The sequence below is a fragment of the Oncorhynchus nerka genome, linkage group LG1, assembly GCF_034236695.1.
Source record: "Oncorhynchus nerka isolate Pitt River linkage group LG1, Oner_Uvic_2.0, whole genome shotgun sequence".
In the NCBI taxonomy this organism is placed as follows: domain Eukaryota; kingdom Metazoa; phylum Chordata; class Actinopteri; order Salmoniformes; family Salmonidae; genus Oncorhynchus; species Oncorhynchus nerka.
The window spans coordinates 28,996,534-29,023,345 of NC_088396.1; the positions used below are offsets into that span (position 1 = coordinate 28,996,534).

The 26,812-nt window shown below is 41.9% G+C and overlaps 1 protein-coding gene across 2 annotated transcripts; it reads right to left on the minus strand.

Annotated features, from left to right (window-relative positions):
• Positions 1–5,221: 5,221 nt before the first annotated feature.
• LOC115128933 (insulin-induced gene 2 protein-like) lies at positions 5,222–25,988 on the minus strand. Of its 2 annotated transcripts, none has more exons than XM_029659073.2 (7): positions 25,754–25,988; positions 20,486–20,764; positions 20,286–20,379; positions 19,592–19,716; positions 19,050–19,216; positions 18,019–18,118; positions 5,222–6,641 (listed from the first exon to the last, which is right to left on the minus strand). In XM_029659073.2, exons 2-7 carry the CDS (start codon positions 20,657–20,659, stop codon positions 6,585–6,587), a joined length of 717 nt encoding a protein of 238 aa, XP_029514933.1. In that variant the 5' UTR covers positions 20,660–20,764; positions 25,754–25,988; the 3' UTR covers positions 5,222–6,584. The 2 variants fall into 2 exon arrangements, with proteins under 2 accessions (XP_029514933.1, XP_029514940.1); XM_029659080.2 differs by lacking the exon at positions 5,222–6,641 and adding an exon at positions 16,749–17,898 and having other exon boundaries at positions 25,754–25,979.
• Positions 25,989–26,812: the final 824 nt, after the last annotated feature.

Below are 26,812 nucleotides of genomic sequence, written 5' to 3' on the forward strand. Positions count from 1 at the left end.
GCCATCAGAACTGTTACCCGATGTCACCCTCTCATCTCAGACCAATGACAGACAGACTGTCACCACCCGTAGTGACTATGCAGCGGGCCCTTCGGACAGAGGGCGTGATTTTCCACCCTTTTTCCTGAGATGGATTACACACCATGCATTTTCTAGAGACTTTTGGCTCCTCGGTGTGTTCCTGTTGATGAAACGGCGCTGGTAGCTATGCCGTAGGTACCCACTTCCCTCCAATAGTGATAAATTCTTAAACCCACCCCATCTCGAGGTATCACAGTAGGCCCACATGCTCAGACAGGACACAAGCTAACTCTGAGGACATGGCCATGTGGTCATGCTTTCATTTTGGTGTCACGCTGATGTCCCTCACTCAACATTAGAATGATCAGGCACCCTCTCATTGGAAGACGTTACTGGTTGTCCCTGCTATTCCCAAACACTGCTTCATGCAGCCACAAGAAGGGAATGGTCAAATGTCCTTGAAGGAGATGAAGTCGATATCCCTTATTAATAAGCTAGATGAGATTTGAGGATCTCCAGTCATTGACCCCAACTCATTGCCTGTTACCAGCTCATTACAGCCATTGCTGACTGCTGTTGGTTAATTGAGTAAATTGTCTACCAGAGAGAACAGTGGGCTGATCAGCTCAGCTCTGAGCTCCCCTGGATGCTGTGGTTGTTAGAGCTGCTTCTCTTGACAAAACCAGCTTGGCCTCTCAGTGGCAAGATAACGATCTGTATGTCTGACAGGTGTGTCGAGATTAGAGAGGGCTGTTCCCTCACTCCTCCTGTACCCCCTTCCCCCATCCCTCGTACAGTAACACCCCCACCAGCCTGCCTGGGCCTGGCCACTCTCAAGAAAGAAAGAGAGCATGTTTGACATAATTCATTGGCTCTCTCTATAAAGTGGGTCAAAGAGATGAGAAGGGTTATCAGGCTGAAATAATGAACTTGGTCCGAATTCACTGACAGTTGGCTTCTCTCAAATAATTAACCTTTTTACATTTTCTTCATTTATGCATTTCTAAAATGAATGGTGTAGGTCCGATACTGGGAAAACGAGAGCAATTGAATCAAATATGGCTAAAAAGGAATTTAATTCATTTGAACCTGAAGAGACGATCTTAGAATGATATATATTTGTATATAGATTATTCTATTATGAGGCTAATGTATTCCAATCAATTCCAAATAAAAGAGGAACTTATGAGTTTAATAACGGCGAGGGTGGTTACACACATCTACACACATCTACTCAATTACCATCCATATAGTCTCATACCCATATCTTCTCATCAGAGTAATTAACGGGTTGTGAGAAGGGCTATTATGCCACTCAGTGAAAGACCTAGGTATCCCTGCCTGAAAAGGGATGAGTCATTCAGAATGAGAATGAAAGGAGATCAGTTAGGTCGCTGATTTTAATCATTGGCTCGATTTTGTAATTCCCAGAATGATGTGTAAAACTGAAGTGATTTTGCCAATATATTTATTGAAAGACTTTCCAAGTATTTCTTTGTCCATCTTCCGTTTTAACTGTCGTTGATTCAAGATTCATAGGGTAAGTGTGTGTGTGTGTGTGTCTCTGTGTGAGTGTGCTATCACCATTAGCACAAATTATGCTCTTTGTTGAGTGGACAAAGGAGAGGTAATTGAATCCATCAGCACATTTACTGCTTGGAGTCTCTACCACAACCAGACAATATGCTGCTTGGAGTCTCTACCACAACCAGACAATATGCTGCTTGGAGTCTCTACCACAACCAGACAATATGCTGCTTGGGGTATCTACCACAACCAGACAATATGCTGCTTGGGGTATCTACCACAACCAGACAATATGCTGCTTGGGGTATCTACCACAACCAGACAATATGCTGCTTGGGGTATCTACCACAACCAGACAATATGCTGCTTGGGGTATCTACCACAACCAGACAATATGCTGCTTGGGGTATCTACCACAACCAGACAATATGCTGCTTGAGGTCTCTACCACAACCAGACAATATGCTGCTTGGGTCTCTACCACAACCAGACAATATGCTGCTTGGAGTCTCTACCACAACCAGACAATATGCTGCTTGGGGTATCTACCACAACCAGACAATATGCTGCTTGGAGTCTCTACCACAACCAGACAATATGCTGCTTGGAGTCTCTACCACAACCAGACAATATGCTGCTTGGGGTCTCTACCACAACCAGACAATATGCTGCTTGGGGTCTCTACCACAACCAGACAATATGCTGCTTGGAGTCTCTACCACAACCAGACAATATGCTGCTTGGAGTCTCTACCACAACCAGACAATATGCTGCTTGGAGTCTCTACCACAACCAGACAATATGCTGCTTGGAGTCTCTACCACAAACAGACAATATGCTGCTTGGGGTCTCTACCACAACCAGACAATATGCTGCTTGGGGTCTCTACCACAACCAGACAATATGCTGCTTGGAGTCTCTACCACAACCAGACAATATGCTGCTTGGAGTCTCTACCACAACCAGACAATATGCTGCTTGGAGTCTCTACCACAACCAGACAATATGCTGCTTGGGGTATCTACCACAACCAGACAATATTCTGCTTGGAGTCTTTACCACAACCAGACAATATTCTGCTTGGAGTCTCTACCACAACCAGACAATATGCTGCTTGGGGTATCTACCACAACCAGACAATATGCTGCTTGGGGTATCTACCACAACCAGACAATATGCTGCTTGGAGTCTCTACCACAACCAGACAATATGCTGCTTGGTGCCTCTACCACAACCAGGCATTATGATACGTTAGTGAAAAGGATTCAGTACATTTACAATTCTGAAATACCCGTAAATTCTCTCACCTACCCTATCTGAATAATGAAAATGAACCTATTGATCTAAAGGTTGTAATGAATAATCAATCAATTTGTGTTGTCTGCCTGACATTCTTTGCTTTTTCTTGTCCCTTCAAAAATGGAAAATGACAAAAGTGAAAGTCCTGTGCCAAATACAAGCATTGCAAGAAGTTCTCCCTGTCTTTTGTTTTTTAAACATTTTATTTTCAATTAACTGCAATCTGGCACTCACTCTGGCTTTTGAGACTAAGAACAGGCCTCTTTTGTAGAGATTCAACCCCAGTCTGTTACTGTGACTCCATGGGGAGACCCAGTGCTCTCTAGGGGCCCTGCAGAGGCCCCTGGACTAATCAACCAGGACCCAGTGGAGGGAATACCCTAACACCCCCTCTCTCCCTGAGGACCACACCTATAACTAAAATTCAATGTTCACTAAAGATTTAAGAGCTTGTTAAATAGTCTCATTTAAGTAGGATGGATTGGCCATTATAGGTCAGCAGACATGACACCTAAAACAGTTGGTCCCTTAGTTTCTCTCATAGATGACTCCTAATGGTGACTCAGTCTACCATGACTCCCTAATGTCTTCTTGATGTGTCATTAACATTTATTACACTGTCGAGATACGGGGTCGACATGCACACACACACATACACACACATTTAACATTCTTACAAATACACCCCATGCATGAAGGTCCTGATATATATGGACACGATAGTCCAATCAGAAGGGAGGTTATTGATGATGTCAGAGGTTTGTTCAGGGTTGTTTTTAAACGGTTAGCGAACACACACACACACACACACAATCAATGGGTATGGACTATGAGCATTGATGTATCGTATTGGTGGTATGTGACACTGTATGTCTCTGTGATTTATTCATCCTGTGTGTTTTCCCCAGACCAGCCCTAAGACCCCCAGGATACCCCTGAGAGTTTGAGTGTGTTGATGGTACGCTGCTCTTCACAGCTCTAAATCACATTCTTTCCCTCCTCCTTAACAAATTAGAAGCAGAGCTTTGTCTTGAAGGTCTGCAGAGAGAGAGAGAGCGAATGAGAGAGCCAGAGTGTGTGTGTGTGTGTGTGTGTGTGTGTGTGTGCGTGAGAGAGAGAGAGAGAGCCAGAGTGTGTGTGTGAGAGACAGAGAGAGAGAGAGAGAGAGTGAGAGAGAGCGAGAGTGAGAGAGAGAGCCAGAGTGTGTGTGTGTGAGAGAGAGAGAGAGAGAGCGAGAGCGTGAGTGAAAGAGAGTAGCAGAGGACTAACATGTTGGAGCCGACCAAGCGCAATAGATCTCCAAAGAACCTCCACTCCAATATTTTTGTCTTCTCACATGGCTTATCTTTTCAGATACATCATCACCCCAACAGGGTCATTCACCACTGTATAGCACTATCAACCTAACTGCAATCCATCCAAGGACATTGCTTATTTTATTCAGGGGAAGTCCTTAGAAGTCCTGAGAACTTACAGTATATGTTCCCCTTCCTGTGCTGTCTACGCTGGTCCACTCTGTAAAAATAAGTTATTGGATATGGTGTCCTCTGCCAAACCAGGGACAGCAACAACATAAATCCAGATTCATAATGCATTAGTCTTCGGCTCACAACGGAGCCAGTGAATGGAGCTCTGCTCTCTGGAAGTGGCGATTGCTAAGAGAAGATAAATTATAAAGCGCTCCATGCTATTGTGTATTGTCATGGTGAGCGGCTGCATAGTGCGTTGGCTATGTCATCCTCAGACCCTTTGGTGTGAAATCTGAAGTTTGGGGCGCTAATATGGCAGCTATGGCCGAAGCAGTGTTGGTGTAACCAATGTCCTGATGTCCACTGATTGGCTGAACACGCATCCAGAAGCAGTACTAACAAGACAGAGGACACATTGAACTCGGAATGAACCGTTCAAAAACATACCTCTCTCATTTCTAAACAGAGACCTTGTTCTAGACAATATTGTAACGAAATAACATTTAAAAAGTAGCATTAGGATTATTCATGTACAAGAAGTGTCGAGAATGTAATTCCAGTCCTAACTCAGAAATGTAGAATGGCTCCGATTATATTTGTCCACGCAAATCAAGACTTGTGCCACTGTGCCAGGCATTTTCCTTTGGTACAGTTGTCCTCAAGGGGAAGAAGACCTCCCAACACAGAGAAAGAGAAAAAAGAGAGAGAGATTTTCAGCTGCTGTCAGCGACGCTGTGCCAAGCCTATAAAACAGTACACATCTGCTAATTACACAGACTGCTTCTGTTCACCAGCTCTCAGATTAATATAGCTTGGAAGTGCTTACAAAGAAACAACAAATCAATGAAGGGATACAACTCTTTTTTGGACAATTTTTTTATATATATATATATATATTTTTTTTTAAAAGTCATCAAATGTATTCTAGGTTATGATCATGTGCTTATTGTGCCATGTGTCCTATATGTGTGCAGAGAATACATTTAGATATTACACTAGAATGATGTAGACATTTGGAGCTGCAACATTAACATACAGTGGGTACATTGTCTGTGTTACATTTCATTTTTATATAATATATATATTTTTTTACATTCCAAGAACAAAACGTATATATACGAACGACAATTTACAGACACACAAACAATTCCTACATCTCATCTGCCCAGACCCACCTGCTCATATACCCCCATCCCTAGCGTTGTCATATTTATGAAAGATTTTTAACCATGCATTGTGAAATTATAATTTAGCTCAATTCATATGGTTGGATCGTGACAACATTTCATTGTTTCACCAACAAACATAGATCTGGGAGGATTAAATAGGTGGAAGCAGCATGGTGGCATTTCTACCAAGCCAATCAGAAGGTAAAATGATGCTATTACTACAATGTTGATTTCTATCCACTCCTTTCAGGTCTAAAGTAGTGCCTATGGGTGTAAGGGCTGGGGGTCGGTTTGGAATTTAGCACTAAGCATCTATGACGTGGAGGTGTCTTTTCTTTGTATTATTATAGGGACAAAAGTGATTAGAGTAATTACATTGACGCAATAGCAGACTGACAGTCATACTTCTATGTATTATGTGTCAGTATATTTAGGACAAATCTTCAGATATGCTTCATCGTGTGGCACCCAGTTATTTACTCCTATTTCGAAAGGAAGCTCTGAAAAGGAAGTAACACTGTTTGCCTGTCAGCCTGTACATCGTTCCTCCTCAGGTAGTCATGTAACCAACCTGCACCACGGACCCCATAACAAAAGAGCTGTGTTTCCACCTCACAGCACCACACACACCCACGCATGCACGCACACACACACACACACCCACACACACACAAACACTGTGCCAGTTAGAAAGGCATTCTCTCCACGCAGGTTTGCCTTCTAATCGGGGGTGTCAGAAAAAGTGAGAGCATCTCACAGGAGACACAGGCTGCACACCGCACCTCGTGCTCACGGCTTTAACTCTGTATATGAGAAGCCGAGTGTCGCAGAGAAGAGCTACCTGTCAATCTGGAGGCACCCGCCTGTGTAAGGCTGGCATTACCGGAGGAGGAAAAGACCATGTGCTCTGAGATCGTTTACACACTCCAGTGAGAGAGACTGGTACGTCTGCAGCTGGAACAGATTGTTATATGTGTGTTCTGAAGGGTAGGAATTATTTGCAGTAGGAATATCTGTTACCTATGCAGCAGTAGCAGCCACGGTTGGTCTAGTTCCGTCCCTGTTCTGAATCAGCTAGCTAGGCCATGGTATCCGTGGTTCACACAAAGGGTTGGTCTAATGCGGAGGTCCTTCCTGGTTCAATGTTACAAGACTTCTAAATAAAGTAGAAACATAACAAGAGAGAAGAGTTCAAGTTGGTTGGAGAGCTTCACCACATGTCCCCAGAGACAGCAGAGCAACAAGCAGTTCTCATCAAGACTGAAATTAACAAGACAATAATTGATAGGCCTACATTTAAATCAATAGTTGTTGTGTGGCCAATCTCCAAGCTCTACACACACAATCACGATTTTCCCATTACCCATGGTCTTATAAGTGTGTTTCAGTCATCAGTCATCACCCAAAAAGACAGCACCAGTATAACTGTATTATGTTGTTGTTCAAAACAGAATGCGAATCAAAGCTCTTGAGTGGTCGGGCATTTTGTACAAGTTATCTGATCAAATGCCTTGTTATTGGCAACATCTGTTGAAGGGTGTATGTCTTAGATATGATCAGGCACAAAGATTATCCGATTTGTTTAAAATGTAGGCTACCTCATTGTAATAATCCGTACATTCTGTGAGTCAAGGTACAGATCAAGCCTAGTTAGCAGACAGATCTCCCCATCTATCCATCCATCCATATCTGGAGAAAATGATTGACAGGTTGGGGTTTTATTTCCCTGGTGGTACCCCTCCAATCCCCCCAACCTTCTCTATACTCTCTACGTCTCCCTCTCACTACAGCCTTATCTCATCTCTGTGCCCTGTTCATAAGGTTTATCTTTTTAATTATGTCAAAGCTAACCGGCTGAAGAGGCTTGCTGAGGGACTATCAGTGGCCTGGTCTCTGACCTCTCTGTCTCTTCTCACCCCCAGGCTCCTGGCACTGCTGTTTTTACACATACAGAGCAGCACCTTTGTTATGGAAGATCTATTGACTGAAGATGATCACCTGTCTCTCTCACAACCTCAATTATACAGATTCTCTCACTCCTATCTCCCCAAAAATTCTTAATTGTTCATTTCTCAGAGGGGTGTAGACAGCGTTTCAACCAACGAGGTGTGGTCAAGATGCAGCCAAAAATCACAAGAACATCAGTAAAGATTGTCAGGATTCTCAGGCTCGCTATTAGAAGCTTTTGTTTTCATTACAAGTTTTATTACACAAGTGTGTGCTACTTGAGGCATTGGGGGGGGGGAGCTCACGGCTCACAGTTCACAGTTCACAGTTCACAGCTCACAGTTCAACATCAGTCAATCTGTTCCCTTCAGATACCTTACATTTATGTGGACAAGTTGTGGCTGCGGTGGCACCTGGTTGGTGTAAGGGGATCTAGAGCAGGAACTCTGACTCAGACCCTGTGGGCCGTCCCACACATACAGAACATACGTTACCATAACAAACACACCCACACAACAACTAGTTCCTGGAAAACATTACCTATTTTGACCCTGTGTTAATTTCCCTCTCAGCCTGATGATTTGTGTGACCTGCAAAAGGTGTTTGAGCGCCAAGTGAGAGTTGAGGCCTAACTGCTTGCCCATATGTTTAGTTTCAAGGCCTTTTGCACTCACTGGCTCAATGTTTTATTGCCCTCAGCCTCATTGAAAAACTCACAACACTGACAGCGGTGTAACATGACATCACTGTTGAACCGGTGCTCTCAGGGCAGCCAGGGTCAATTGCAATAGCTGCAAAGGGAACATCTAAAACCCCTCGGGCCCCCAGGCCAAGACCAGTGGATCTCCTGAGGGTACAGAGGTACCCACGGGGCTTAATGTCCGGGGTTTAGAAACACTGCTGGGACTCCATGGGGCTTCCAGGAGAACACAAATCACAACCTACTCTCTAGCCCTGTCTGCCACAGAGTTCCTACAATCCTCTTTAGACAATATCAATAGATAATATAAACATAATAATGTTAATGGATATATATATATATATATATATATAGCACATTCCACCAGATGTTCAAAGTGCTTTACATTTTCTGGGGGAAACTCCCCTCCTCCATTCCCAACATGAATCCTATAATCTACCGATGCACATATGGTCATGACTCCATGGCTGTAATATTTGTTTATAATAGTATATGACCTTTCAAAGTCCACTGTAAGCCTTTCAGCACGTTTCTTTACCTTCAATATTTTGTGTACAACACCATATCTGTAGTCGATAGCACAGCGCACCATAGTTGCACACAATATAAGGGATGAATGTGGAAAGTAATTGATTTGACTTTGGCAGCGAGAGATACCCCAGAGGTTTGAACCTGAACGGAGGAGGAGCAGCCATGTGGTATGTAATCACTTGGTATCCATGACACCACAGACAAAAAAACTCTTAATAACCCTAATCTCCATTATCAGAGGGTCTGTGTATGTGTGTGTGTGTGTGTGTGTGTGTGGACACAGGAAGGCTAAGTAAATGCAGCTCTTTTATGGAAGCTAGTTATAGTTATAGTTTTTTTCTGGGGGATTATGGGAGATTACGCAGTGTTAAAGGTAGACTCAGCGATATGACGTAAAAAGTAAACAGCATAATGGGTCGATTTTCGCAACAGCTAAGAGTGTTGAAGCGCGAGGTTCAACTTCTCTGCTGTTTTGGTCCCGTAGCTGCCACGCTGCAACAGTATGAAGCGAACCTGTTCACATGAGCAGATACTGTGTGTGACTGAAGTCTAGAATCTCACTCATCTCAATATCTGTGATGCTGCTCGTGGCAAAGTCATTTCACTGAGTCTACATTTAAAGGTTCAGGAATACCAAGATATTCATGAATGCAGGACATACACACTGCATGTCTATCTGTGTGTGGGTAACTAAGTAATAGCATGGTAACGCTAAGTGAGAAAGAAGACCACTACCTCAATATTAACATTGTCCATATTTTTCATTTAGAGCTATTAAGAAAATATAACTATGAATTTGTTAAAAAATGTTGCACTGTAAGTTGCAGCAGGCCTCTGCTAGAGTGGACCCTGGCTGCTCCTCTCTGCTGTGGGTTAGCTCATCCCATGACCTACGGCCCACACACCACCAACGCTCATGTATGGCTGCTTTAGTACCTCTGCTAGGCTGTGATATGTCGGACCACACACACAGTCTCACACACAGCTAAGTGGATTACACACTGATGATTTGTGTTTGACCAAAAGCATTTAGTCACGGAGCGCACAGCAATTCAAACCCAGGATTAGGATTCTAGCATGTCATCCGTTTGGTCAGCAACCATGGCTAATGGTGGGGGTGATTTAGCATGTCATATGTGTCTGTCAGCGTGTAAACCAACAGGATGGGATAGATAGAGACTGTGTACTGTCTGTAATGTATGAGAGAGAGAAATATGAACTCAGTCTGAGGGAGGTTGAATTGAAGTGCTCTGGTCTTCAGCTCAAATTGACACCAGATGTAATGACGTGCCGCAAAGACAGAGTCAGTATGAAAAACTCATATAAACTAGAAACGTCCTCTCACTGTCAACTGTATTTATTTTCAGCAAACTTAACATGTGTAAATATTGGTATGAACATTACAAGATTCAAAAATGAGACATAAACTGAACAAGTTCCACAGACATGTAACTAACAGAAATGGAATAATGTGTCCCTGAACAAAGGGGGGGGTGTCAAAATCAAAAGTAACAGTCAGTATCTGGTGTGGCCACCAGCTGTATTAAGTACTGAAGTGCATCTCCTCCTCATGGACTGCATCAGATTTGCCAGTTCTTGCTGTGAGATGTTACCCCACTCTTCCACCAAGGCACCTGCAAGTTCCCGGACATTTCTGGGGGGGAATGGCCGTAGCCCTCACCCTCCAATCCAACAGGTCCCAGACATGCCCAATGGGATTGAGATCGGGCTCTTCGCTGGCCATGGCAGAACACTGACATTCCTGTCTTGCAGGAAATCACGCACAGAACGAGCACTATGGCTAGTGGCATTGTCATGCTGGAGGGTCATGTCAGGATGAGCCTGCAGGAAGGGTACCACATGAGGGAGGAGGATGTCTTCACTGTAACACACAGCGTTGAGATTGCCTGCAATGACAACAAGCTCAGTCCGATGATGCTGTGACACACTGCCCCCAGACATTGACGGACCCTCCACCTCCAAATCGATCCCGCTCCAGAGTACATGCCTCGGTGTAACGCTCATTCCTTCGATGATAAACGCAAATCCGACCATCCCCCCCTGGTGAAACAAAACTGCGACTCGTCAGTGAAGAACACTTTTTGCCAGTCCTGTCTGGTCCAGCGACGGTGGGTTTGTGCCCATAGGCAACATTGTTGTCGATGATGTCTGGTGAGAACCTGCCTTACAACAGGCCTACAAGCCCTCAGTCCAGCCTCTCTCAGCCTATTGCGGACAGTCTGAGCACTGATGGAGGGATTGTGCGTTTCTGATGTAACTCGGGCAGTTGTTGCTGCCATCCTGTACCTGTCCCGCAGGTGTGATATTCGGATGTACCGATCCTGTGCAGGTGTTGTTACACGTGGTCTGCCACTGAGAGGACGATCATCTGTCCGTCCTGTCTCCCTGTAGCGCTGTCTTAGGTGTCTCACAGTATGGACATTGCAATTTATTCCCCTGGCCACATGTGCAGTCCTCATGCCTCCTTGCAGCATGCCTAAGGCACATTCACACAGATGAGCAGGGACCCTGGGCATCTTTCTTTTAGTGTTTTTCAGAGTCAGTAGAAAGGCCTCTTTAGTGTCCTAAGTTTTCATAACTGTGACCTTAATTGCCTACCGTCTGTAAGCTGTTAGTGTGTAACGACCGTTCCACAGGTGCATGTTCATTAATTGTTTATGGTTCATTGAACAAGCATGGGAAACAGTGTTTAAACCCTTTACAATGAAGATCTGTGAAGTTATTTGGATTTTTACGGATTATCTTTGAAAGACAGGGTCCTGAAAAAGGGACGTTTATTTTTTTGCTGAGTTTACATGTACACTCTTAGAAAAAAGGTGCTATCTAGTAATGGAAAAAAGTTTCTTCGGCTGTCCCCATAGGATAATCCTTTGAAGAACCGTTTTGGGTTCCATGTAGAACTGAGGGTTCTACACAGAACCCAAAAGTGTTCGACTTGGAACCCCAAAAAATGTCTACCTGGAACCAAAAAGTGTTCTCCTATGGTGACAGCCACAGAACCCTTTTGGAACCCTTTTTAAAGGGTTTAGGCTACTGATAGTTGGCTACACCTAAGACAGTTAGCGATGTCAATCCATGATGAAAAGGCTGTGCTAATTACTAACCAAAGAAAATTCAAAGATGGAATGAAAGTGTCAAGATGAAGTTAGAAATGGAAAACTATCTACAGGGTAAACAAAGTGTCTGGGGTGGGGAAAAAAATCATTTGAAATGGTGTTGTAATTCTAGTTTGTCATGTGTGGTTGCAATATCCCTTCTCATGTGGACCTATTGGGCTTGAAGACTAGCTTTGTAACCACTACCCTGCATGCTACCCATGCCTTTCCTACAATGGAGAGCTTTATTTTCCTTTGAAAATGTAGTTTGGATCTTTCCTGAGGGAGATGTCGTATCACCAAGGGGACCATGACAGTGCTTTGAATCTTGCGAAAATTCTGTTTGACCCCGTGACAGAATCACTGTAGAGTCTGTGTAAGTGCAGGAAATCACTGTGTGATGACAATGCCATATGTGATTAGACATAAACTCACTGTCTCTTAGCTACAGAATACAGCCTTTGTCCTCAGACAGTAACATTATTGACTGTTATAATGGTGGTATGCCTCCCTTGAAAAGGGGATTTTAGTAAAGTATTTAAATAATTATATTTATATAATTATAAATAATAATCATTAGTGTTAGTGTGAATGTTTTGATTGTGAATGTTTTGTGTGTGATTGGTTTCCCATCACAAATACATTCAATAAAAACATAGATTTATATTATATTTATATTATTATTATTTATATTATATGTGTAAATGTGTGTGTGTAAGTGTGTACATATGTGCATGTGCGAACCAAGTGGGGCTGGACAGCCACTTTCCCCCAAACTGTTAACCTTGGTCTTGATCTTAGTCAAAGTATCCCTGCCTGTTAGCCTCTAGCAACTGTGTTTCCATGGAGACTCAGGGATTCACATCCAGCACAATACACAGACCCTCATGTGTGACGCAGATATTGTTCCTCTCACACAAAGTGCTCACTTTGATGTGCGGTCCTCTTTGCTCAGTGTCAGTCTCAAAACAAACTGGGCTCTCCATGCTACGCTGAGACCCAGCTATCACCATGTTTTGTGAATGGGACCTTACCTTAATAAAGATAATTCATTTGATATTAAGGGCTGATTCTCTGTGAAATGTTAGGGTGGATTTAAAAAACACACCAAAGAGCTACCCAACTTTGATCATCAACATTCAATTCATTCAAAGACCTCTGATTGGTTTCAGCTATAGGGGTGGAGTAGCTAGGGCCCCCTTTTCCCTACATCGTTCCAGATGCTACCCAGTTGCCATGACAACATGGTGCCACATACAGGAAAGCCTTTGATTGACAGACATGCTCCCTGCCAACGGCAGTTAGCGGCCACAAAACAATACAGGGAGGAAGTCAGCCATTAGTCTGGTTACAAGTCTTTAACCTCTCCTTGATCTCTCCAGGGATGCAATGTTTAGATCTAGCTATGCCTGTGTGTGTGTGTGTGTGTGTGTCAACAGCAACACATTTTGGTAAGCTATATTATATGACAGCAGCCCATTCACCAGAGTGGATGTGTAATTTATTGATAATGATGATGACAATGAGAGGAAAGAGAGGGAGGAGGGGGAGGATGACTTAATATATTTCAATCCACACCATTGGAAAATGTATGCTTTCAATATACATTATATTATTTTATATATTTACAGAAAAATATATAAAAAAGTGGAACAGGGAGGGTAGTATGATTTATCTAAGCTCTTTTTTTTGTGTAGCCCTGAACAAATGTGACATTTTAAATCAATTAAATGACCTTTCTATACATAGGCCTATATAAATCTATAATAAAAACTAGATCTACAGGGAAACAATAACACACACACAAACTTGACCACAAAGCAATTGAGTATGATACAGATCAAGGTTGGTGTAATAATCCTGTAGTTTTGTGCCCCCTTCTGGTCATTCAGGTCCCATTCACAAAACATGGTGATAGCTAAATGAATCACTATAATAGTAATGGAAGACCGTAACATGTATCAACAGATGTGGCATATTGTAAGACAACCACACTTGTATCATCCCAACAATGTGTTCATTTTGTGTTCAGATATTTTTGTAGTTGTCTTAAAAGCCCTGGTATCAATAGCATAATGAAATCAAAACAATTAGTTGATTTCAGAACTAAACATCAACCTATAATGTCCCACTTGACAAAGCCAGTTTTCATAATTTCACTCCCTTGGTTCAAGGCCTCCTCGGAGTCTTTGAAGAGAAGCTGACTAAGCAAAGCCATTAAATGCCATATCTGTAACTATGATATGCCACAAAACTCCATTATTATCTGTGCTGTCCCTGCTACAGAGCTGGTAGGTAGGGAAGAGTGGATCGAGACACTGGTGAAATAGTGTGATTGATGGCTTCCCATTAGATAGTGTGTTATCGCTGCAGGTGGAGAGAACCATCCAGCCACTGGGTTATAACACAACACATTACCTGCTACAGTCTCCAGCAGCCTCAGATGTTTAAATAAAATATAGACCCTATCATGAGATCCTCATTCCCTGCTCCAGGCACTCTGACTAGCTGATTTCACGTCAACCTTGATTTGCGCAACATTCCCACTCAAGAAACACATCTAGTATTCATATTATCTAGCTGGAGTTTCAGTTCCCTGCAGGAGCTCTCAGCAATGTACTGTAGCTCTCTGTTCAATCATCTCAGTCGTGGATAATATCTGGTGTAGCCTAGCAATTGTCCATTGTTTTTAAATTTTCTTCCTGGTGCTCCCGGTCAAAGTGATAGACTGTGTCCTCCATTTCCTCAACAAATGATCTCGCACTCGATGGCAGACCTTGACCACAGAGAAATCAATATCTCACCATTAAAATCTATCAGAGTTAGGGCAGCAGCTGTCAGAGGTTCCACTATCACATGGCCACAACATTAAAATCTTACACTGGCCGTACATGAGTAATCAATATACAGTAGTTCACAGATCATTTGTGGTCACTTTCGCAGCCGTGATGGATGTCTGTGGAGCCCGTGATTCATGTGATACCGTTTAACAGGATTCTGCTCCGATTTAGACGGTCATTCCTCAGAGACATACAGGCGACGTGGCAGTGGAGCCCACACACTTTCAATTTCACTGAGACATTATGGATTTTGTGCCCTGCCATGTGTGAAAACACCTCAGTGTGCAAGGTTAAATCTTGTCCTACAGTTTTCAAGTGATGAGCAAATGCAACAACCAGTTAATAGCAGTCTTGCTTTGAGGGGTGTTGGACACAACTGTACCACACTGGATCAGTGTAATATGGTACTACTGGGTTCAATACCATCTACACTGGTGTCAGAAGTGAGAATAGCTAATATGTGGGCAATGTAAGGTGAAGGTTTCAAAGGAATGTGTTATGACAACAGCTCTCTACTACTCACTATCCACTACCATGCTAAGGAGCCTGTTGAATGGTTGGGAAAAGAGCCATCTTACTTCTTCCTTGCAGTGTATCGGATCGCTCTCAAACTTGCCTCCTGACCCTCAGTCTCTGAGAGGAGATAATTACTTGTCAGGAATAAATAGATATTAATGAATTCATTAGCAGGAGGGAGTTTAGCTTTCACAGCACCACTTTCTGCTATGACACATCACATCTATTGTTTTAGCTAGTAAGCCTTGAACAATAACATTCACACAGTAAATTGCCTCATACAGGTTTTACTTCATACAGTAAAACCCAAGAAAAAGACATCCATACATGCTGGAATTTAGCAACCATGCAAATGAAGGACTCAACTCCAGATTATTCCTTTTGTATGTCTATATAAGCCTGTTATTGTGGGAGGCTGGTGAAGACATCCATCCACATTAGCAGAAGACACCAGTTAGATTGGCCAGCCTTGCCATAGCAGCCACTGTATATTTGGACTGCAGCACTGGTACAGTATTTTCACGTCAATACACATTCATCTAACCATGTAGAATAGCCTAAGCATCATGATCAAGTGTTTCAGTTAGAGATGAAAACATCCCAGCTCAACCAGATAATCCCTCCACTTCCTGAAGAGATGCATTAAATAAAACCTGTTCAATCATATTTCTAGAAAAATTCACCATAGCTTTAACGCTGACATGCTAGGACATTCAAGTTAGTTATCGTAATATTGATCTCGGTCTTCCCTATGCAGTCATTGGCAGGTTGTTTGCATTACCATATCCAGTCAAATTAATATTTTACAAAAACACTGCAGACACTTATTTCTAAAAACATTGAGCCTCCTCTAATTCAACCCTTCATGTTACATATTGAATGTAAAGTTTTTCCAAAAGTATTTAAAAAATCCCACAATTTCAAGATATAGGAAGCCATCCCTTATTAATTGCTCTCTATTTCCAATAAGACTTGGAAACGAGAAGTGAGGTTCCTCAACTCTAATTCAAAAACAACTGCATACAGGAATGTAACACTTTATTATATCCGTTTAGCGAATCAAATGTTCTATTTTTTTTTCAATGCAGAAGTCAGTTCAATTATTGTCTGTGTGCTCAATGTGCAGTTTTTCTAGAGATAAATCAGATCAAGCCCAAACTGTGTGATGTAGCAGGGAGTTGTAGTTTCCAACAGGCAAATATTCTACATAGATTAATGCAGAAACTTGGTAATTAACAACAATGACCCATTCCACACCACCTTGTCAGGTTTGTGTGTTTATTTTACCCCCGCTATGCTAGTGTGGGGCAGACATGGAGGGAGAATGGCGATTGAGAGGGATAGATAGCAGTTGATTCGGGAGGTATCTTTACCTTAAAATGCATGATCTAAGTGCCTGATAGTTGGTATTCAACAGTCTTAAAAGTATGTCTTATTTACTTTGATGAACTACTAATAGTGATTTTGTTAGACATCAGCTCTATACAGATGAGATGATGCTTGGAATTAAATAAAAGTCATCAAATAAAACAAATGTAATATACACAACTGAAATATTTTTGTAAAGTAATGTGAAGAAATGTTAATAGGTGATATGCAGTAACGGACAGCCATCAAGGGACATTTACTATTTTATTCTGTTTTACAGCATTCAGCCCACAACGCATTTAACGTTGAAAAATAATCAAAACCGAAAACTTGGATGGTTTATATTTTTATAATCAAACCGAACTCAATAAGCACTAATAGCTTATCAGCAGTACCTCTGACCCAATAACCACTGCTGATGTGGATTATTGTGTGCACCTGCTGGATGGACAATGAAATAGTTAGCCTGGTCTCTGACTTGAACTGATCGGGGTTTAGGTCAATTCGGTTTTCAATTCAGGAAGTGAAATTTGCCCATAAACTTCTATGTGCATTTTATTATTATTATTTTTTACAAAACAGTCATTTTAATTTCAAATGAACATTGAATGGACCCAAAATGGGCAGGTGTAGAAAAGCAGGTGTAGGTAAGGTTGTTTGAAATACCAACTGGACCCTGTATGCCAGTTGTCACAAATAAGTGCAGCAATAAACACTTCACCCCTTCTCTTGACTGCCAGCAAAGACATTATCCACATGTAACAAATTTTAAAAAACGACTATATGTATGTATATAATTGTACATTTTAAAAGCATGAAATAAATGTATATAGATTCTACTAATGTATCAAGGATATAAGGAATGGATGAATAAAGAAAATAATTCAGATAATCCTGTGTGTAAGTCTGTTTGGCACGATGGAGCCAAAGGTTTCACACCACTGGTGCTGAGGTGCCCTGAACAGCAGCAGAGTGACACTAATATTGGTGCCTGTTGAGTTGCAATCACAGATTGCGTTGTAGATTGAGCCTACCTACCACACACACGACATCGGCAATTCTTGTTATTCCTCTCATTAGGCCAGCCATTGAATGCTTATAATAAAGCTATCTGTTGTCCGTCCACCTCGGCCCTAAAGAGGCACAAAGGAATCAACCAATCGAAACAGTCTTGTCCTACAGCACTCAGCAAAACAGAAGCACATAATTGTGCATGACTGCTCCGCCTCCGCCATGATTGACCAATCCCCATCAACGCTGCATACAGAGGTCCTTTTACATCCTCCTTTTGGCTTTTTGTTGCAATTTTCTTTAAATATTCTGTGCAACAGTTTGATATAGCCAGAAGTTATTTTAGTCTTGATGAGTCTTTCCTGACATACGTTTGCATTCATACTGGAAAAAAGAACAGGGATAATGTGATGTGCCAGTTGAATAGTCAGAGTAAAAAGCTCTGGTTTGAATGAATATATACAACCTATGACAAACTTCATTCAGCATAAAAAAGATCCTCACCAGGGCTAGCTGCCGTCCTATGTTCCCCATGGTTATCACACCAGCGAAGAAGATGCAAGGCAACCAGGAGCGAATGTACAGGAAATCTGGAGAGGTATACCTGGAACAAAACAATATAACTATTAAAACATAGTACAATCTCAAAATGAGCATGAAAAATCAACAGAAATATCTCCTGCCTCTTGAAAAACAAAATCATGAATTGCAAGTGTCCCTAAAGAAAGATTATTCCATTTAAAATGCAGTTTATACCATGCTTTGATTGTAATTGAGGAAACAAAATGCTCCCAATGTTTAAGTAGGCCTACTCCCTCTGATCAATGTTCTTGAAGTTTGACACGCACACAAAGCTTCAGGCATTCTAAACTAAAAAAAAATTGGCTCTATGTATACAAAGAGCATTTAAACCTGTCCAACAATGTTATGAATCTAACAGAAGACAATAGCTCAGCCAAGTCTAAGTTCATGTAATACAGCTATTAGATTTAGCTTACTTCAACATTAACTAGTTACAAGCTGCTACTACTAGACTTGGGATAATTTTCTTAACTCTTTAGACCTGTGAAATAAAACAGTAGCTAAATTAAATGGATGTCCTAGTCTGGATTAAAATCATTGTGGGAAGTTAGCTAGAGTTAAATCAAAAGGAATTCAGCCATTGCATTGTAAACATTCATTTGGATAGCTAGCTAGCTACTTCTGTACAAATGGTGTTTTTGCTGTTATCTAAAGAAACATCTGGGAATGTGTTTATGGATTAATTCTGTTTTCCTTAAAAATAGTTTCTCTGAGCTGGCGCGCAGTGGATGTTTGAGACAGCGCTACATAACATCAGCTGCCACAGAGTACAGTGTCCATGCGGAATAGGGTCCGTGCGAAAACACGTGCGATTAAAAAGAGAAATGGAGATTAACGGCGGCAAACTTTTTTACGGCATAATAAATGTAAGGCGTTAATTAAAGTCAACAGCCCTTATTATAATATATGCATGTCCTGTAAATTGTACTGTAATGTATTGTAGTAGTACTCACTGAAAGACTCCGTTGTAGACCAGGAGCTGAGTGGACAGAGTGGCCAGCAGGGCGATGACCACCCCCAGGCCAAAGCCGGAGCGAGACCGGTCAAATGTCCACCACAGGCCGATGGACAGGGCCGCCAGCGTCAGGGACAGCTGCACGTTGTTCGCAAAGTCCACTTTCTGAGAGGGGTTAAGGACAGCTGAGCTTGTAGTAGGATAGTCCACACAGGAACTATGGTTTCTACTCAGAGTAAGGTGCTTTCTTGTAAACAGAATATCACATTTTAAAACACACCTTTTTTAGCTTGGTATAATCTTATTGTTTTACACATCCTTTGTTTTATGCACTTTATTCATCCCCTTTATTACTTCATTTTATTTTACTTCATTAATTTGATTGTAAAGTGTGTTGCTATTATAAATACACTTAAAGTTTGATTTGAATGGGGAAGTGTCATGGGATGCTTTTGCCCCATGGCTTTTACGCACATCTTGTATTATGGTATGTACATCAATTCAGTGAGTGTCAGACAGGCAGGTAGGCCTAGAGGATACAGCGCTGGCATGGTTGATGCCAACGAACACGGCCACACAGCGCATCACACTGGACCACTCCCGCTTGAACTTGTGGGGCTCGCCGAGCCTACTGTCAATGCATGGATACAACAGACCGATCATTGCTGGGAGAGAGCGGTAGATGGAGAGAGAGGAAGGGGATTGCAGGGTGAGATGGCACAGAAATAGGGAGAGGATCAGAGATCAACAATCAGCTTTATTGCTGCAGCAGCAATCCGTGCCGTACATTCCTGTTAGTATTGTTGTGGAGAGAAAGGCTGCCATGCCAGCCCATCACATAGCATCAATGCTATTCTGACAAAACATTTCAGGTTAGACCCCTTTGAAAGTTATAGGTTCAATAATACACAAGAACTGTACAGACAAGTTAAAGTAACTATGTACAGTAAACGTGAAGTGCTGCTCTGGTCTTGACTAGTCAATAAAACCCAATAGCTACAGCATGATGCAAACAGCCCAGTGTGCAGTAACAGCGGAAACCTCCAACTCAGTGGAGCACGGGAGTCTCAGTCTCAGGGGGAAACAGGCCTGGGGCTGTTGTGCCCATCTACTGGTCCACTAGGGAATAGCAGCTACATCTACTCTCTGTGCTGCAAACCCAGGGGACAACAATTTAATCATTATAGAAGTCAAGTCTGGCGGGCAAAAACCTGTGTGTGTGTGTTCGCCCTACCCGAGGCGGTTCCACAGCAGGGCGGCACCCACCAGGCTGATGAGAAGATGCTACTGATGACATCAGGGGGGAACAGAGTGACGTTCCTCTGTACCTGCAGCAAGAGAAAACAATCAGGAACTACTTTAGTACTCTGTCACCTTCAATGTTTTCTTGATCAAGAGATGTATCATTAAAAGACAAAAACAAACATGGTCCACCTGCAGCAGATTGAGCACCAAAGCCAAGAACACTCCTATAGAGAACAGCATGAACCCGCGGATCCCCAGATTGGCGTTTCTGTTTGTGATCACCGTGATGTACGGTCCTCTGGAAGGAGTAGTCTGACCGGACCCGGGCGGCTGCTGGTCGCTGACCACTGTAGAGTCGGCCATCGCTGCCAGGGCCGGAGCAACCGTGGACGCCAGGACAGGAGGAGAAAAGGGAAACGCTAACTTTATCCTCAAGTGATCGTACTGTCCACTGACATCACCAACACCCTGAAACACAAGAACATATTTATGTATTCAAGTGTGGCTAACATCCAACAACCAACCACAGACAGCCCAGAGGTGTGGACTGTGAAATCTGTGAGCAAGAAGTGCAGATGCAAAGTTTGGTAACAGAATGACGGTTTGTGCTGTTTATACCATCATTCTGTCACCAAACTGTCACCATCTGCACTGTTCAAAATGGGTCTTTGTAAAAAATAAAAATGAAAAGTCGTCCTTGTGCATAGAGTTGTATGTTTAGTCGTCCCCCAAGAAGAAATTGGGGAGGGCACAATGCATCTGTCTCCATCCAGCCGTACGTTAGTCACAGGCAATATCATAGCACTGGCACGATGACGACGCATCTTGCCATAGAGATCCAGCAATTACAAAATTACACTGATTGGCCAGATGGTGGCGCTATAATACGTTTTAAAATGCTCCTTTTGAAAGGTCATGCCCATCACCCTGATTGACCTAAGTCATGAAATTCAGTACATAGGTCCCTCTCACAATGAACAAATTTGCCACCGGGACCCCTCCAAGACAGACTTTTCACCATTTTGAATTGAGAAAAAAAACACACTTAAAAACACTTGTCTTCTGGCACCGAATGACCAATCTGCACAAACCTTGATATCTTGTATCTAGGTACAAAGGTCTCAATGCAATTTTTTCTAGACTAATACCTAAAACAGCTTCTATTGACCAATAAACATTCACAAGGGGGTGTGGTCTGGCACATAAATGCATATAAAGCAGTCAAGGATATTCATATTGTAACACCTTTTGTTAGACTCAACATATGCAAAAACATTCTTATCGACCACCCGGTGATGCTCTAACGGGCATGTTTATCTCTTGATCTGTGACTCAGAGCGCTGAAACATGGCACACACGCTAAGGGATATGAGTGTATTTAATCCACTCGATATCAGACACCACTGCCCCGATTTTGACTAAATTTGGGTAAAAGTTTTGTCATAAAGAGCTGGTATTTACAAAATTACATTGATTGTCCCAAGGGTGCCTTCAGAAGTATTCACACCTCTTTACTTTTCCACATTTTGTTGTGTTACAGCCTGAATATAAAATTGATTAAATTGAGAATTGGTCACTGGCCTACATAATACCCCATTATGTCAAAGTGGAATTATGTTTTTAGAAATGTTTACAAATTCATTAAAAATGCACATGTCGGGTCCATAAATAGCAACCCCTTTGTTATTATGACAAGCCTAAATAAATTCAGGAGTAAAAATGTGCATAAGTCACATAAGTTGCATGGACTCACTGTGGGCAATAAGTGTTTTATCGCATGATTTATCTCTGTACCCCACACATACAGAAAATTGTAAGGCTCCGCAGTGGAGCAGTGAATTTCAAACACTTATTCAACCACAAAGACCAGGGGGATTTTCCAATGCCTCGGAAAGAAGGGCACCTACTGGTAGATGGCAAAAACAAAAGAAAAGCTGACATTTAATTTCCCTTTGTGCATGGTGAAGTTATTTATTACACTGGGTGGTGCATCAATACACCCAGTCACTACAAAGATACAGGTGTCCTTCCTAACTCGGTTGCCGGAGAGGAAGGCAACTGCTCAGGGATTTCACCACAAGGCCAATGGTGACTTTAAAACAGTTACAGAGTTTAATGGCAGCGATAGGAGAAAACAGACGATGGATCAACAACACGGAGTACATTTACATGTGCAGGAATAATTAAATATATAGTCATGTAAACTCCTTATCTTAGTTATCTTTACATCGGTGTAAGGTCAAAATCAAAGTAAGCATATGCCGATTTAAACACCTTGATTCTGAGCAATCTTTCAAATTATTAGGACATGTAAACACCTTAAAAATTGGCATTCCAGCTGTTTATTTGATCTGCAAATGTGCTAGCACCGGTAGCGCAAACCTCCCTCTGTAGCGCGACTGAAGGGAGTTCGGAACCACTGAATGTATGCATCTTAGAAATAGTTCACACATACAAACGTTATATGTCCGAACTCAGAATTAAATATACTTTCCAAAAATAACATGGTCGCTGTGGTAGAACGTTTATCTTGTGGAGCAATTTCCTGCATTTATGAAAGCGCCATCAGGCAGCTGGATTTCAGATGTGTCCATATAAAAACAGGATTATTAGGGAAATCATTCTTTGTGCAAAAATCTGACTATCCATAATAAATCACATTATGTGTAAACAAAAAATGTGGGAAAGAAATTAACTTTATGTCCTGAATACAAAAAGTTGTTTGGGGCAAATCCAGAAACATATCACTGAGTACTACTCGTCATAATTTCAAGCATAGTGGTGGATGCATCATGTTATGGATATGCTTGTCATTGGCAAGGACTAGGGAGTTTTTTTTAGGATAAAAATAAACAGAATAGAGCTAAGCACAGGCAAAATCCTAGAGGAAAACATGGTTCAGTCTGCTTTCCATCAGACACTGGGAGGCAAACTCACCTTTCAGCAGGACAATAACCTAAAACACAAGGCCAAATATACACTGGAGTTGCTTTCCAAGACTACATTGAATGTTCCCGAGTGGCCTAGTTACAGTTTGGACTTAAACCGGCTTGAAAATCTCTGAGCATGAAGATTAAAAAAAAAAAAAAATGTGCAAATATTGTACAATGCAAAACTCTTAGAGGCTTACCCCAAAAGACTCAACTGTAATCACTGCCTATGGTGATTCTAAAATGCATTGTCTCAAAGGTGTGAATACTTATGTAAATTAGATATTTTGTTTTTCAATACATCTAAAACATGTTTTCACTTTGTCATTATGGGGTATTGTGTGTAGATTGATGAAAGAAAACATGTTCAGGCTGTAACACAAAATGTGGAATAAGACAAGAGGTATGAATACACACGTGATCTGACACCACTAGCCAGATTTTGACAAAACCTGGGTGAATTATGCATCTTGCCATAGAGATATTTCATTTAAAAAATTACGCTGACTGTTTGCTTTTTCAAATATCATACAACCAGCTGCATCCCTCTTACTGTGGAATTTCCCCTGACTAGCTAGTAAATTGAGCCCCACAGTGGAGTCGTCATGCAAGACTACAAATCCCTGTAAGCTCCAGCATGTCATCTTTCGCAGACAGCTTTGCTAACAGGTATTGTGTCAATTTAAAACATGCACAAGACAGTACACAGAAATGTAATTTTAAAAGAAACGTACCACATTTGGCTAACAGATGGTAAGAATCTCTGGATTAACTATTGCCTCAATTTGGCAGTCTCATCCAGATCATTATGGCATTTGTAGTTATGATAGCCACAATTGGCAGCTAATTAGCGTTTCATTTATGGGGGGGTAAATACAGGTGAATATATTGATAAAAGTCACCTTGTCCTAGAGATTTACACAGTTATCAAAACTTCACACCAGGGTAGACCTACATGGAACACAGCCATGTATGGTGGAACAAATGACTGGAACCATTTCCCTGTTTGACCGCTAGGTTTTATGGGTATTATGATTCAATGTGGTAATCTATGTTAATGCCTTAACTAGAATATTCATATTCTACAGTTAATTTCTAATAGACTCAAGAGGAAAATCTAATTGCATTGGTCACATGCACCGAATACGACAGGTATAGACTTTACAGTAATTTGGCTTTACATACACCAAACCACACACACACAGTACATGGCCACTGGTATACCCCTTCAAATGAGTGAATTATTCTATTTCAGCCACACCAGTTGCTGACAGGTGTATAAAATTGAGCACACCGCCATGCAATCTCCATAGACAAACATTGGCAGTAGAATGGCCCGTACTGAAAAGCTCAGTGACTTAACGTGGCACCGTCATAGGATGCCACCTTTCCAACAAGTCAGTTCATACAATTTCAGCCCTGCTACAGCTGCCCTGGTCAACTGTAAGTGCTGTTATTGTGAAGTGGAAACATCTAGGAGCAACAACGACTGAGCCGCAAAGTGGTATGCCACACAAGCTCACAGAAAGGGACCTCCGAGAGCTGAAGCGTGTAGTGTGTAAAAAGTATCTGTCCTCGGGTGCAACACTCACTACTGAGTACCAGCACAAGAACTGTTTGTCTGGATTGGAGCCTCCTGAAATTTCCATGGTTGAGCAGCCGCACACAACCATCAGCTGGAGTGGTGTAAAGCTTGCTGCCATTGGGCTCTGGAGCAGTGGAAACGCGTTCTCTGGAGTGATTAATCATGCTTCACCATCTGGCAGTCCGACAGATGAATCTGGGTTGACATCAACCCCATGAAATGGAACGACGACTGCGAGCCAGGCCTAATTGCTTAACATATCAGTGCCCGACCTCACTAGATACTCGTGGCTGAATGAAAGCAAGTCCCAGCAGCAATGTTCCAACAGTGGAAAGCCTTCCCAGAAGAGTGGAGGCTGATATAGTAGCAAAGGGGGACCAACTCCATATCAACGTTCATGATTGTGTATTGAGACGTTCGACGAGCAGGTGCCCACATACTTTTGGCCATGTAGTGTATGCTTAGCCTCAGAAAATGATTGAACACGTTTGCCATATGGCTCGCTACTTTAATACCTAGCTACCTACATGCATGCATGCATAAACCTTTCATCTACGAACTGAGAGTTGATATAACCGTAACGTGCGTCTGTATTTGCAGAACAACGTAACGTTAGTAAGCTACCTAGTTAACTCGTTGTTATGACCTTAGCTATCTAGCTATTGTAACGCTAGAAGATAGCCAGCCAACTACTGTAGCTAGCTGGCATTATACTTTCCAAAACACAATGTTGGATACAAACAACTACTAGCTTACTATATCGTGTAATATTACATAATCGATTTGGTTACTTAGTCATTTGTACATAGTTGATTGACGATAATCATATTTTGTTGATAAGTATAGCTGGCTGACTAGTTAGCTCGCCAGCAAGCTTCGTCAGTCAGCTGATGTGACTGATATCCACAAGCTATTTGCCTTTAATTAAATAAGGAATCTTACCTTCAACGTTTCAAAAGTATATTTTCAAAAATTGTAAAGTACACATTCCACGTTATGTTTTTATGTAGTTAGCAGGAAGGAGTTTGAGACCTAGCTTCGAAATTAACCTTCTCGCTAACTTCCGATGAACCGGCTTTGCACTGGCTAGGTGCCAAACCAATCAGCTCCTAAAACCAGAGATACTTTCAAGGAGATGAGAAACTTAATTGAAATCATGTTAACAGCAACTGTGTGCGTTGCCCGTGCGTCATCAATGGGCCTCACAATGCATTCTGGGCTATTCTGGCACAAGGAGAGCTGTCCTTCAAGGGTTGAATGGGAGTCAATTGGGTGCAAGCTCAAAACCCCAACAAAAAGTACATTATAAATATTTTCCAAGATATAAGACAATTAACTTGTTATCTGTAATATTCGATAGCTTTAGAGTCGTTTTATTACGCACTTTCGAGGAAAATAGTCAGATTTCTCGACTCATACCCTGACTTTGAGAAGGCACTGCGTGACGACACGCTAAGAAACCTGGTAACGTAAAATGACAATGTCAACGCGATTGGTCGACAGTTTGCTGGGTGGGGCGTTTAACGTTCCACCAGTCATTTCTCAATGAGGTATCCATCTCCTTTCTCTAATATCTCTGCATGTGTACCATGACGTAACCTCTCATGTACACACTGACCAACCGACACGTTGTTCTTAAACAATGTTCAGCGCACAGGAGGTTGGTGGCACCTTAATTGGGGAGAACGGACTCGTGATCATGATTGGAGCGGAATAGGTGGAATCGTTCCATTTGCTCCATTTCAGCCATTATTATGAGCTGTCCTCCCCTCAGCAGCCTTCAGTGGTTTAAGTACTTAAGTAAAAAATACTTTAAAGTACTACTTAAGTAGTTGTTGGGGGTATTTGCACTTTACTATTTATATTTTTGACAACATTTACTTTTACTTCACTACATTCTCAAAGAAAATAATGCACTTTTTACTCCATACATTTTCCCTGGCACCCAAAAGTACTCATTACATTTTGAATGCTTAGCAGGACAGAAAAATTGTCAAATTC